This window comes from Stenella coeruleoalba (genome assembly GCF_951394435.1).
Source record: "Stenella coeruleoalba genome assembly, chromosome: 7".
Lineage (NCBI taxonomy): Eukaryota > Metazoa > Chordata > Mammalia > Artiodactyla > Delphinidae > Stenella > Stenella coeruleoalba.
In genome coordinates, this window is record NC_137153.1 from 104,973,879 (window position 1) to 104,987,604 (window position 13,726).

The window sequence follows — 13,726 nt, forward strand, 5'->3', positions numbered from 1 at the left end:
CAGGTGATTTGGGGTAAACTGTTCCCTTTTTCTGAACTTGGATTTCCTCATCTTTTAAAACAAGCAGAGCAAAACCAACCTAATTGAGTTGTTGTGACAATATGTGCCCGCAGGTCCATGCATGGCATACAGAAGGGACTCAACAAGTATTGCTATTCTTAATGGGTATAGATTGATCTCATCAGAAAGCATTGCTGGATTGGTTTCCCATGTCTTCACTGAACAACAATTAATTGCATGCCTTCAATCTCAGATGATATAAAAAGTGGGCAATTGGACAGTGATTCTGCAATTTCTAGAAAAAACAGAGCCCATTGGACTTCAAGACCTAGCCCACCATTCTGAACTGTGCCAACAGTAACATGGAGTGACTTCACAGGGCCGATGAGAATGAGGGAAGAATCAAGTGGAAAGGACTCTTAGGGGCACATCATCCAGGGGTCTTAACAGGATTCCCATTGGAATCAGGATGGTGATGGTCAGCCCTCTAAGATCAGACATAAGTTATCAGCATGGAGTGACGACTGGTTGGTCACAGACATCAGCCAATCAGAAAGAACATTGGCCCTAGAGAACAGAATGGACAGTGGTCCTAGAGCACAGCTGTACTGGTGCATGTGTGTTGGCTATCAGACCGGGGGCTGGGTAATTTTCTACCTCCAAAATCTATCAAGTTTTCCTGTTGATAGATTCTCAAAAGGAAAGGGAAAGGACTTGTCTAAGGCAACACAGAAATTTAGTGGCAAAAATGAGAACACAGCCCAGGTTCTTGACTCTTACAAGAACTCTTCAATCAGTCTAGTCTACCTCATGGTTGTCATTGAACACCACAGAAACTGATCACTTCTCAACATGACCCTGCACGTTAACTTTATATGCCCCTTGCTTCTGAAGAACACAGAGCTCTCCACATACACTAGGGCCATTGCCTAAGGCTGTTGGTGGTGGTGGTGGTATCTATTAATTGTTTGAAGTTAGTGCTTTCATATGTGGTCCAAGTCAGTCGATGGTCTGTCTGCTCTCAGGATTGAGTGGTGTTCTCTCTCAGTGTTCATTTCAGTAGTGTTGCCCATTGATTTCACTGTGGAGGGCTGGCCACTGCTGGTTCTCTGTATCTGTGGATTTAAGGACAGGCTTGGGGCACTGCACAGTCAATCTCCAACTGTTTGAAAGGAACTTTTAAATTTCTCATTGATGTCGTTTATCCTAAAGGTTAAAAACTTGGGCTTTGGAGGCAAGCATACCTGGTTTTTTGTTGTTACAAATTCATGGGTGTTCTAAAGCTCCTTTTCTTCTCTGTAAAATGGAGGTAGTCATATTACCTGCCTCTTAGTGTTGTTACAAAGATTAAATGATGTTATATATAAGCACTCACCACCTATAAGCAAACAATAAATTTCAACTATTAGAGACAAAGATGATAATTTGAAAGTAAAAACTCGTGTTAGACAGCTAGCCAGACCTTGGCACAGTGCCAGGCATATAGTTGATAATTGATAAATAATTGTTGAATGAATAAGTAAATTATCATCATCTGCATTAAGAAAAGCAGTATTATAGTGGAAACAATATTGGCTTGGGAACGAGAAAACCAGACAATTATCTCTTTGGAGTGGTTTAGATGTGTGAGTTTGGGATAATCTCTTCCTCTCTGTGAGTCTTCATCTGCAAAGTGAGAGTGCTAGACTTAACAGGAGGCAAGGCACTTTTAATTTAAAAAAATATATATATATTATATGTATGTCAATGGGCTGATGTAGCACATACTAACATCATCCTCATATTCGATCTAGGTAGAGTTATGTCCACATGACAAGGTAAGTAGCAATACAAGGTAATGCGTGATAGCGCTGGCTGAATGGTTTGAAGATTAACTGATTGGTGGAGGGTATGAGTGAGCGCTCCTGAAAGAGCTACAGCTTGCTTCAACTGGGTTTTAAGAATTTGAAGGACTCCACATATAAGTGCTATCATATGGTATTTGTCTTTCTCTGTCTTACTTGCTTCACTCGGTATGACCGTCTCTAGCTCCATCCATGTTGATGCAAAGTGGTACAAATGAACTTACTTACGAAAGAGAAATAGAGTCACAGATGTAGAAAACAAACTTACGGTTACCAAGGAGGAAAAGGGGGAAGGGATAAATTGGGAGATTGGGATTGACATATACATACTACTATATATAAAATAGATAACTAATAAGGACCTACTGTATAGCAGAGGGAACTCTACTCAATACTCTGTAATGGCCTATATGGGAAAAGAATCTAAAAAAGAGTGGATATATGTATAACTGATTCACTTTGCTGTACACCTGAAAGTAACAGCATTGTAAATCAACTGTACTCCAATAAAATTTTTTTAAAAAATAAATAAAAGGTACATGCAAACAAATAGAAAATAACAACAACAAAAAAACACAACAACAGAAAAGAATTTGAAGGACTCGAGCTGAGTTAAGATGAAAGAAGCAGGGCATTGTTCTGGAAGTCACACGTAGGCAGGAGTTACAGAGGTTCCCAAAGAGTTCACCCAGTGTTCACTGATCTCATATTCAGCATAAACCATAGAGAGTTAACCCCATGGGGGAATCTCAAAAGGCAGAAAACTCAGGCTCATCTTTTTTTTTTTTTTTTTTTGGTGCACCGTTCCTCAGGCTCATGTTTAAGAAGCTTAAGACCTGTCACAGAAAGCAAGACAAGGACATAAATCCAACAGTATAGGAGAGGAAACAAAGCTAAATAATCCTCTGGGAATGATTTATTTTAATATTTAATAAAGAGTAATGTTACGGAGAAGGTGACATTTGCACTAGATTGGAGAAAAGCACGTAGGTTAGAGTTTGGGTTTGGACATATATCTTCTAGCCAGGTGATTTGGGGTAAACTGCTCCCTTTTTTCTGAACTTGGATTTCCTCATCTTTTAAAACAAGCAGAGCAAAACCAACCTAATTGAGTTGTGAGAATATGTGCCCGCAGGTCCATGCATGGCATACGGAAGGCATTCAACAAGTAATGCTATTCTTAATTGGTATAGATTGATCTCATCAGAAAGCATTGCTGGATTAGTTTCCCATGGAAAGGTCTTCACTGAACAACAGTTAATTGCATGCCTTCAATCTCAGATGATATAAAAAGTGGGCAATTGGACAGTGATTCTGCAACTTCTGGAAAAAACAGAGTTGAAAGCATTGTCCATTATGTGACTTAAGGCCTCTTCTCAAATAAGCCACAGGATACATTTGTCCTGGAATTAAGCGGAAGGGTTTATCACACATTTTATTTTCCATTCAACAAAAAAAGGTGAAACATACCAAAATGAAGAAAACTCCCACCACTGCCCATTTCTGATTTCTCACAAAGCTTCCTTTTCTGCAAGATTATGGAGATATTCTGATTCCAATTTAAAATATACGAAGATTAAAGGTAGATTGGGGCAGGCACCCGCCAAGCAGTTAAGAATGTGGACTTTGAAGTGAGATAGACTTGGGTTCAAATGTCATAAAATCCAACCAACTTTACTGAGCCTCATTTTTTTTTTTAATCAGCAAAATGGGAATAAGAAAAGCTACAGATTGTAGTTTTGAGGATTAAATGAAATCATCTATGTAACCACTCAAGATAGTATCTCTCATAATAAATTCTAGGTAATTATTATTAGTGAAGAGAATAAAGGATAGAATTCATAAAATTATATGTTTTTCTACAAATAGAAAAAAAATGCAGTGTCAAGCAGTGATCATCTTCAACTAAAATTCTCAGCTTAAGAAATGCCTTCGGCGTCTGAGTTGAATAAAATGAAGCTCTTTGGTGTGCGTGAGCCAAAGGACCAGGGCTGGAGTCTAGAAGTTGCTGTTTCAGCTTCCTGGTCATCAATCTGCAGGAAGACTAGAAGAGAACTCCAGTTCATTCCAGGGCCACCACTCGGGGACACAAAAGTTTCAAAAACTACAGAGGAAAGCATCTGGAGCTCGCCAGCTGCACCTCCAGCCAGAGCGGTCCCTAACCCCCATCTAGCCGTCCCCACCTCAGGCATGACAGTGTGATCATCGGTTCTCTTTTCTTTGTGGCTTTGTAGAACAGGCAATTATTAAGAGATTAATTTTTTTTTTCAGATGGAGCTTGGAGATGCTAAAAAAAATACTCAGGGCTGAAAGTAAAATGTATTTTTCAACATGATTTAAGAAGATAGAAGGATAGGCAGAAAACTGCTGAGCAATTCAGATAAATTAGGTTCAAACCTACCTCCTAGTTTTGTGGAAAGTTAAAACTCAATACAGTGCCTGACACATAGCTGGTGCTCAGTGCAGACGAGTTGTTATTACTGCTGGCATGATTCTTACAATTGTCAACTCTTGTTCATGTGTTAAATTAGCATAATTAAACTACTGTACGGGAGGAAGTAGAGAAGCTAATGTTTCTTCCAGCACCCACTGACATATGTACTCGTCACTATGCAATAGGATGCCCATCCCTATCGTCTCATTTAATCTCCCAGATAACCCCATGAAATCTGTGAAAATGAAAAATGAGATTCAAAAGGTTAAGCGATTCTTCTTAGCCCCCAGAGCTAGAGCACAGAGTGCTAGATCCGGATTGGCTGAGCTCTCTCCTGTTTATTTAGTCTCTGTGATTCAGGATTGTTTTTCTTTTCCTCCTGTAAAATGGGATGATTATCGGACTTCCTCTGTCAGCTTGTTCTGAGGATTAGATGGACTCATTCCTATAAAAAGCATTTAAATATTGCTTGGAACATAGTGCATACTCAATAAATGTAAGCTGTTATTAGAATTGTTCTTTAGCAAAGGTAAGATGTGCATCCAGTTTCTTCTCCAAAGCCCACATTCTTTTTAGTGACCATCACATGGGCAGCCAGTGAACTTCAGTATATCTGTCTGGGTGTCCACAGATGCATCATCTGGGGAAGGGGAGGCTGGCAAAATGAAGAAATTATGCGTTTACGAAGAGCCTAGTATGTTCATAGCAATGACCATATTGGCATCATAGGAAGAACTGAAGAATCATAGAGAAGCAAAAATATATACATACATACATCTACACATGTATATGGATTTACAAGTCTGTGTCTGTGTGTGTGTGTGTGTGTGTGTGTGTGTGTGTGTGTGTGTATTTTTTTTTTTTCCTGAACCAGCAGCTATAGTTATGAGCAAAGTGCTGGACTAGGCATTTGGGGAAACACAAATATGAATGCAACAGACTCTGTCCCACACGAAAAGGGAGACAAGCAGATAAATAATTAAGTGTGAGAGTTGGCTTTGGGGATGTGCCCAGAGAAATTCAGAGGAAGTTTTATGAGCGACCAGAGGAGGGAGCCCCCTTCAGGATGGTGGGGGAGGGGTCCCTTGAAGATCCTTACCCTAGATGGGTTCTAATCTTGTAGGAAAAAAAACATAAACAGGACACCAGGAACAAAGAAGGATCCTATCTAATCAAGTTCCAGATTCTACCAGACAGACAATGCTTGCCTCGGAATTCTGAGGTAAGAATAATCCTTCTGCCTTGGAATAAGAAATAGGTGGGGCTCAGGCTATAGATGAAAGCTGACAAAAGCCTCAGGGGCCATGAAATTTAGATCCTTGGAAAGGAAGAAAGGTTGCTCATTTAATGAGCTCCTACAGTGTATCACACAGCACAGCATCCTCAGGACAGCTCCGTGATAAGGTCACTGAGATCAGAGAAATTGAGTGACTTGCTGAAGGCCATAGGAACCCAGGACGGGGTGACTCTGAAATGCATACTTTGAACCGGCCTCACTCATCCAAGCCCTTCTCAAACTTTACGACTCCACTTAGATGTTGCCCTCCAAATTTCCACTGAACCCTTATACCTCCTTGGCAAAATGCCTTGCTTTTAGTTACTACCAAATAAAATGAATATTGAAGGAGTATATCCTAAGAGTGGAGGAACAGTTCTTTTTGTTCTAAAAAGTAGTTTTTAGAATGAAATTCCCCAGAAACAAGGGGCCTTTTGGGGGGTGGGAGGGAATTGACCAAATATGAGATGATTAGATGGGAATTATTGCCATATTCCAGGAATTAGGGGCTCCGTTACATTTCAGATTTGGAAGTGATCTCAGGAATCTTCGACTCCTGGTCTTTCATTTTACATAGGAGTAAACTGAGGTCAAAGAATTCACAGTCAGAATTAGAACGCAAGTCTCCTAACTCTCAGATGATTGCTCTTTGAGCACAAATGATGAAAGGAGACGGGCCAGATCCACGAGACATTAAGGGATGGAGTAAAAGAGGGATGGCAGCGTTTGCTACATTATTTGTTATATATAGATAAATAAGAACGGAATGCATAAGCCAATGATAAGGGTGCGTCATGATCCAAGGGTTACATTTCATCCAGTTCTATTCGCTCAGTTAAAAACAAACACATATATGCATGCGTACATAGATACGTACAGGCATAAAAGTAAGTGTAGCTTCCAAGACAGGTGGGATAGAATAATAAATGTATGTTCCATGAAAAGACCAGTGAACGGCCTTGCCAATTGCTTCCAACACATTTAGGGGCTGAGGTCCAGAAGCTCAAGGAGCTATGAGACTTGGACCTGTCCATCCCTTCCCATCATGCCTGCCACAGGACAGAAATGGTGACGTGGCCCCCCAGAGTTTTGTTTGTCTTTAAGAACCTAAGGAGCACTTGGTCCTTGACAACAACAGTGGAATAAAATGGATTTATATAGCATTTTTATAGTTTACAAAATATACCCCAAAGTGTATTTTAACCTCAAAACACATTTGTGAAACACATATCCCGTTTTAAAGGTTAGGAAGTGCAGGGCTAGCTAAGCGACTCGCTCCAGATACATGGTGGAGTGAGTGGGACTTAGAACTATAAGTCCCATGTTTTCACTCTTGGTGGGAGAGTTGACAAAGTCCCAAATGTCTAGGAATATTCAAAACTATTGTATAAAATGACTTAGAAGCCCTTGGAAGGAATACAGTTTCCAAATACCTAGTAGCCACAATTGAAGTGAATTAGTAGTCAGGTTCCAACCTCTATTGAGAAAACAGGGGGATTTTGCAGGATATAATATATGTAGTTCAATATAGGTCTAATTATTATTATTGAATGTCAATCTTATGACTTTTATAAGTGACTTGGAGTTGCAGAAAGTGAAAGATTTGCCTAGGCAAATTCCTTAGCCACGGCATTATGCACCAAGGATCATCTTCCTTCAGCCAGTCTCTGGAAACATATTTAGGCTCTAATGCCGTTTTCATTTTATAACGGGAGAAGCTGATTTCACACATTCTTAGTCTAAGACTATATGGCAAGTTCTTCCCAAACCAAGATCTGAATCTGGGATCTCCCGTCTTCAGAATGGTACCATAATCCCTGCACACCACATTCCGGCTTTTATAGGGGGTGTCTGAGTCATTTGCTCATTCCACAAATCCGCATACTTTCACCAACACATATTCTCCACCGGTGTTCACTCTCTCTGAAGCATGCAAGAATGACCCCAGCTCTCAGGCAGGGTCTGGAGCAGCCCTGAGGACAGGAACACATACAAGGGAGGAAAGTCGAGTTAATTCTTCCAGCTCACTATCCGCATGCAAACCTCACACAGCATATTTTTATCACTACATTATTTGAACAGACCGGTAACTAATAATTTGTAATCCACCACTGCTAACTCATTTTAACTTATTAAACACTTGGAAGGGAAAAACAAAAACAAAAAAAAAAAAAGCAAAAAAAAAAAAAAAAAAGAACTGTTTTGCCATAAGGGGGAGCCTTTGAGTTCTACAAAGAGGGGGAAAAAAAAGAACAAAAATATATTACATATATGTCCCAGTTCAAAACAGATCTACAAAGCAGCCAATGGTTAGATCCTTACCTGTGACTTGAACAATGTCAGAGCACCTGCATTTCTTAGGTCGGAAAAAAAAAGGCAAAATAATAGTTTTTTTCATTTTTTATATAAAAATAAAATAATTTCTAACAACCAACAGAATATTTTTAAGAGTATTCAGGAGTATTCAGAGACCTAGTTGTGCTGAGTGTACAGCTTCGGGAAGGCAAATGCCTCAGAAAATGCCTTTCCTGGTTGCTTCTGATGATTCAGTGAGGACTTTGGGACAACATTTGGACTAGCTGAAGCCAGAAGCACCCAGGGCTCAGAGAAGAGGGGGACGTTCATCATTGTATAACTTTAAGGGAATTCTGAGAGGGAAAAGGAGAAAGGGAGAAAAGGAGAGGGAAGGCAAGAGAAGGGAAAGAAGAAGAAGGGAAAGAGGGAGAGAGAGAAAGAGACAGCATTACAACAAAATCTGAGAATCAAGTTTCAAGACTCTTTATGTGCTATAGAGAAGGATGAGGTTTACCAGCAAAGTGCAAAGGGGATCCTGAGAGAAGAGATAGATTTTTCTCCCGCCAGGAGGAAAAAAAAAAGGGTGGGGGGAGTGAAGGAGGGAAAAAAGCAAGCAAACCAAAACAAAAACAGGAATGTGTGTTTTGAGCAGGAATGAGGAGAGCTGGGAGGACCATAAGGGGGTGTGTACAGAATTTCATTAAATTGTTACTTTAAGATTGTCTTCTTGAAAAAAAAAAAAAGAAGAAGGAGGGGGTGGAGAAGCGGAGCGAAGGAGGCAAACGGGAAAGTGGAGGAAGGCTGGGTAGCTCGGCCTCTCCAAACTGATTGATTAGTCATGATCCCCGCAGTTTTAACTGGGACTCATTCAATTGGGAAGGTGGAGCGCTCGGGAGCAGATTAGCATACGCTTGTTTACTCATCTTCTGAGGGATTTTTCCCCCCTCTTTCCTTTCATTTTGTGAAGAAGGAGGGAGGGGAGGGGGGACGGGGGGGAGAAGGGGGCTGTGGCTTGTGTTATAAAGGACGCAAAAAATAAATAAATTAGAGCATCTTTTGGGGGGAGGGAATTCAGCGGATCAGTGTCTTAGAGGAGCTTTTTTTTTTTTTTAAGAGCGAGAAATCATATAAAATAAAATGAAATAAAACAAGGAGGAAGGCAACCAGCTGTTAGAGGGGGGAAATAAGGCAGATAAAGGAGCGGGGAGAGAAATTAATTGCCAACCAGGAGGAGTTGGGCTGTATTTTTCAAAGGTGGGGGGAGTGGAGCACACACCTTGAGGAGGAAAGCGAGAAAGAAAAGAAAAAAGCAAGTGGACGGGGGGGCTCGCCCAAGAAGGGTGAAGAAGCGAAGAAAGTCGAGGCGCCGAGGCTCCTAAAGCTGGCAGCTCCGGGCGGCGGTGCAGGGGCGAAGGGGGGGCGGGGGGGACCGTCGGACATGCGGCTCTGGAGTTGGGTGCTGCGCCTGGGGCTGCTGAGCGCCGCGCTGGGCTGCGGGCTGGCCGAGCGCCCCCGCCGGGCCCGGAGAGACCCGCGGGCCGGCCGCCCCCCGCGCCCCGCCGCCGGCCCGGCCACCTGCGCCACCCGGGCGGCCCGCGGCCGCCGCGCCTCGCCGCCGCCGCCGCCGCCGCCGCCGCCGGGCGGTGCCTGGGAAGCCGTGCGCGTCCCCCGGCGGCGGCAGCAGCGGGAGACGAGGGGCGCCGCGGAGGAGCCGAGCCCGCCGAGCCGGGCGCTCTATTTCAGCGGGCGAGGCGAGCAGCTGCGCCTGCGGGCCGACCTCGAGCTGCCCCGGGACGCGTTCACGCTGCAAGTGTGGCTGCGAGCGGAGGGGGGCCAGAGCTCTCCGGCGGTGATCACAGGTAGGCGAGGGCGCCCAGGCGGGCGCTGCACCGGCCCTGCGGCCCCAGGGGCGCGCGGGTGCTTGGGCGCTGGTGGCGGGATCGTTGGGGGCTGGCGGGTGTGTCTGTGCGGGAGCCGCTGTGCCGGCGGCGCGGCGGCTCCGGGGCGAGCTGCGAGCCTCACTTTGCCCCATCTGCGGAATGGGCGCACTCGGAAGGCGTCTCCGCCTAGCCCCGCTGGAAGAGCGCAGGGAGCGCTCCCGGCCTCCTGGAGACCCGCAGTTGGTGAGGGCTGGTCTCCGGGGAGCCTCGTGCGCGTGAACCGTGTTTTGGATGGTCAGAGGTACTGTCTCCGTTTGGGATGGAGGAATGACCCAGTTGGGATGCATGTGAAAAGTGGCTAGGGGACCGTTGATTTCTTTGGCTTTTTAATGGAGGTGACCCTCCCCCTTTACTTGGCCCCGTTACCCTGAAAGCCTACAAGGGCAAGGTTGTTGTGATCGCCAGGACTTAGAAGTCCTCAAAGTGCCCCCAAAGTTGCTCTGTGGTTGCTGCCTGCCTCTGGGATTCACCCCCTTGCCCCAGGCACACACAGACACGCGCACACATCCTGCCATCCCATGTCCTTGCTTTCAAAGTCTGTCACTGGGGGCTGGGGTGAGACTTTCCTCAGGCACACCCCGCCAGTCCTCCCCCGACTAGGCTGAGAAACGGGGCGCTTTTCTCATTTGGGACTTTTACGAGCCCGTAATGAATTTGAGTTCTCCCTCCTCACACACACACACACCCATCCGCCCAACAAACACACACACCGTTCTACAGCACAGCCCGTAGTGAAACCGGACACTTTGGGAGGGTTGCAAACCTTAGAAATGCACCAACATCCATTTTTCCCCCCTCCTAATGAATCTGTGGCAATGCCTTTAATAAAACTGGGGGGCGGAGGGGGGCGGCGCTGGAGGAGAGAAGGAAAGTTTTGCCTCTTCTGGCTGGGAGATTCCCTTCCTGCACAAACAGTCTTGCCGTGTCCTAGGACGTCTCAAAGTGAGAGTAGGGGTTCCCCTTTCGCTGCAGCCAGGAAACGTGTGGAGGCGTTTTGCGATCCCACCCCCTTACACACACTTTCTTAGAAGGGAAAGCTCTGAGTTCTTCCGGCAGTCCGCTTCTTTCTATTTTGGCGTGGACTTTCTCAACCGTTGCGCTAACGCTGTCCTATTTACATCAAGTCCATTTAGGGGACCCGAACTCTGCTGCTATACCAAGAATATGCCCCCAAAGCTCCCACTCTCCCGCTGCCAAGCCGAGAGCTAGAAAGTGACTTTCCCCCATACCTGACGTCATCACATGCTTCTTTTTTTCTTTTCTTTCTTTTTTTTTTTTTTTACCCGCCCCCCCCCCCCCACCCCAGGAAGGAGAGGGAAACTGAGCTTATTCACTTTTAGCCCTCAAGCCCTACCTAGTCAGCCAGAGGGGGTTATAATGTAGAGTAGAGGGGAGATGTTATTCATAATAATAATGATGATGATTATAATTCAGGGCTGTGGTATGTTTACTTCTCTTTCGGAACATAGGAAAAACACAGAGCCTGCAGATTGGAGGTTTTTTTTAAATAAGTAGATCTGATTTTTCCTAGTCTTTACCTGCCACACCAGTGATTTGGAAGGCTTCTCCTCCAGAGGGGAGAGTGCAGGGTTATATAGGTATCATCAATGAAAAGGTAGTAAATGCATTTTTTCAAAAAAAAAAAATATAGCACCTGGGATTCCACAGGAGCCTGCTTTATAAATGTCTGTAATTCAGACAAGGAGCCTCTCTTCACACACGCTCTTTTGAGGACTCATTCGCTGTCTCACACAAAGATAGTGCAGTAAAATCCTTTAATTGGATGGGGGACGTTAGGTTATTATTGCTTGTATAAAATGCCTGGTCCATTTTATGTGTGGAAGTAACATTCCTCTCAAAACGAGGAAAAAAAAAAAAAAGTCACTGCTGCCGTGTAGCACCAGAAAGCTCAGAGCTTTTCTCCTGAGGATTCTGGTGGATTTTTTTTTTCCCTCCCCTAGTTGAGTCTGAGCCAGATTTGCGGTGTGTAAACACCTGGCCTTGAGCCAGAAAAGACTCATTCTGCGTATCCTCCACACGGTACAGACTGTTGGACTAAAAAGAACCTGCTTCTCCTTGAATTAAAAAGCAAACAAACAGAGGTTCTTTGCAGAAGCACTTTTTCAGCTCCTTCCTTCGTGTAAGTTCAGGCTGGGAGAGGCCGGGCCGAGGTGGGCAGTTTGGATGCCGGTGCCAAACCGTGTCCTCCCGCTGCGACCTCGGGTGCCCAGTTTGCTGCCTGACCTCTGCTGGCTCTCTCTGGCTGGGCGTCACCACTTTCGTAGGAATCCCTGGTCACCTATCTTGAGAGAGCAGGCATCTCTCAGCAGGGACCGCGCTGCTATTTCAGGCAGAGGGCTGCTGCCTTGCTGTCAGGCCAGGCTGCCTTACATCACTCTTTGCTGCAGGATTCAATTGGGTTTCGTAAAGGTCTAATTTTATGGTGCTGTTAACCGGGTTTGTCGTCTGGCAGAGGCAGGCCTTGCCGCTCCTGGTAGGCGGGCTATGCTCCCAGATCCGCCTGGGATGCTATTTCTGCCCCGGTTCAAACTTCACTGACACCAGTTCAGACAGGCGCTCGGAGAGGCAGAGGGAAGCAGTGAAGGAGCAGTTTGCTTCTGAAGCTCAGAAAACATGCCTTTTATTTTTTCCAAAAGGGAAGGAGAGAAATATATATAAATACATATATATATATATATATAAACAAATAAAACTGGGAAGGCTTATGCATGCAAAAACAAAGCTAAAGTGAGGAAGTGCCTGTGTGCGGGAGTCTGAGGGTTGAAGAGCCCACCAGCGATGGATGCTCTGAGCGTTGGAGAGTCCTTTAAGGCTATTGTGAAGAGGGTCCTTGGAGGTTACCCAGGCTTCTCTCTTTGGCCGAACAGGGAGACAGAGACGCGGAGAGGGGAAGGATGTGTGCTGGATGACACAGCTCCCCAATGCCAGGAGCCAGGATTTGATCCTGGGTATCCCCACTTCCAGACCGTACCCGCTACACTGCTGAGAGAATGTGTCTGAGAAACCCTGTCACCTCCGACCCCTCACAGACCCACCACCCAGCACAGCCCTCAGCCTCGGTGCTCGGCAGTTTGGGCTCCCTTTCAAGTCTGGGGGCGGGGGGGGGCCTTCCCGACACATCCCTTCGCCTTTTACCAGGCAGGATCCAAACCCTTGCCCCTCATCCCCAGCTGCCCTCCCCCACCGTACCCCTCCAGTTTGACAGAAAGAGAAAAGAGGAAGAAAAAGAAAACAATAGAGTCAATTTGCTGCTCCATGGAGCGGAGGCCCCTGAGTAGCAGTTAATCTTGTTAAAGTGTCTCCTGACCTGTTAGATAAGTGAAATGTGGACCCCACAAGCGCTGCCCTCCTCCCACCCCCACCCCTCAGTGATCCAGAGTCCCTGCTCAGAAGGAGAAAGGGATTTACCTGAATCCCCTCCAGCACCTCCGCTTTCCGTGCTTTTCTCTTTTGTTCTAAATGTTGGACTGTTGAGTTCAGCGACTACTCAGAAGAGACTTTTTATTTCCTCCCTTCTGCAGCCCCTACTTCCCGCAACCCAACCAACCCCCCAAAAAGAGTGCCTGCATTTCCCCAACTTCAGAACTGTAACCCCAGGGAAGGCTAGATTTCAAGAAGTTCATGTATTAACATGGTTCTCCCCACAACATTCATAGTGGCACCTGGGGTCTAGGATATTGCCGTGGGGTGAGAAGCCAGTTTCAGTAGCTGGGTTACCTCTGCGTGAATCTTCCTCTGCCCCTAACTGGTATTGTGACCTTGGGAAAGTTAACTGATTCCTCTGGGCGTCAGCTTCTTCACGTGCAAAGTGAGTGTAGCACGAGGACCTGACGCATTACATGAGCTCATACGTAGAAAGTGCTTAGAACTGGACTTAGTGGATAGTAAGTACTCAATAAACTGTGATCTTGTTATT

The 13,726-nt window shown here is 45.3% G+C and overlaps 1 protein-coding gene across 4 annotated transcripts in view; it reads left to right on the forward strand.

The window, feature by feature from the left end:
* The window catches only part of PAPPA (pappalysin 1), a gene marked incomplete at its 5' end in the record, with an annotated part of 543,378 nt that overhangs the window by 277,836 nt on the left and 251,816 nt on the right, over positions 1-13,726 (forward strand). The window contains one exon of one of the 4 annotated variants that reach the window (XM_079927207.1): positions 9,288-9,708. The exons of the other annotated variants lie outside the window; for them this stretch is intronic. Within the exon in view, the coding sequence (XP_079783333.1) occupies positions 9,288-9,708 (421 nt within the window). Of the gene's footprint in view, positions 1-9,287; positions 9,709-13,726 lie in introns of those variants that run through there. 4 annotated transcript variants of the gene reach the window in all.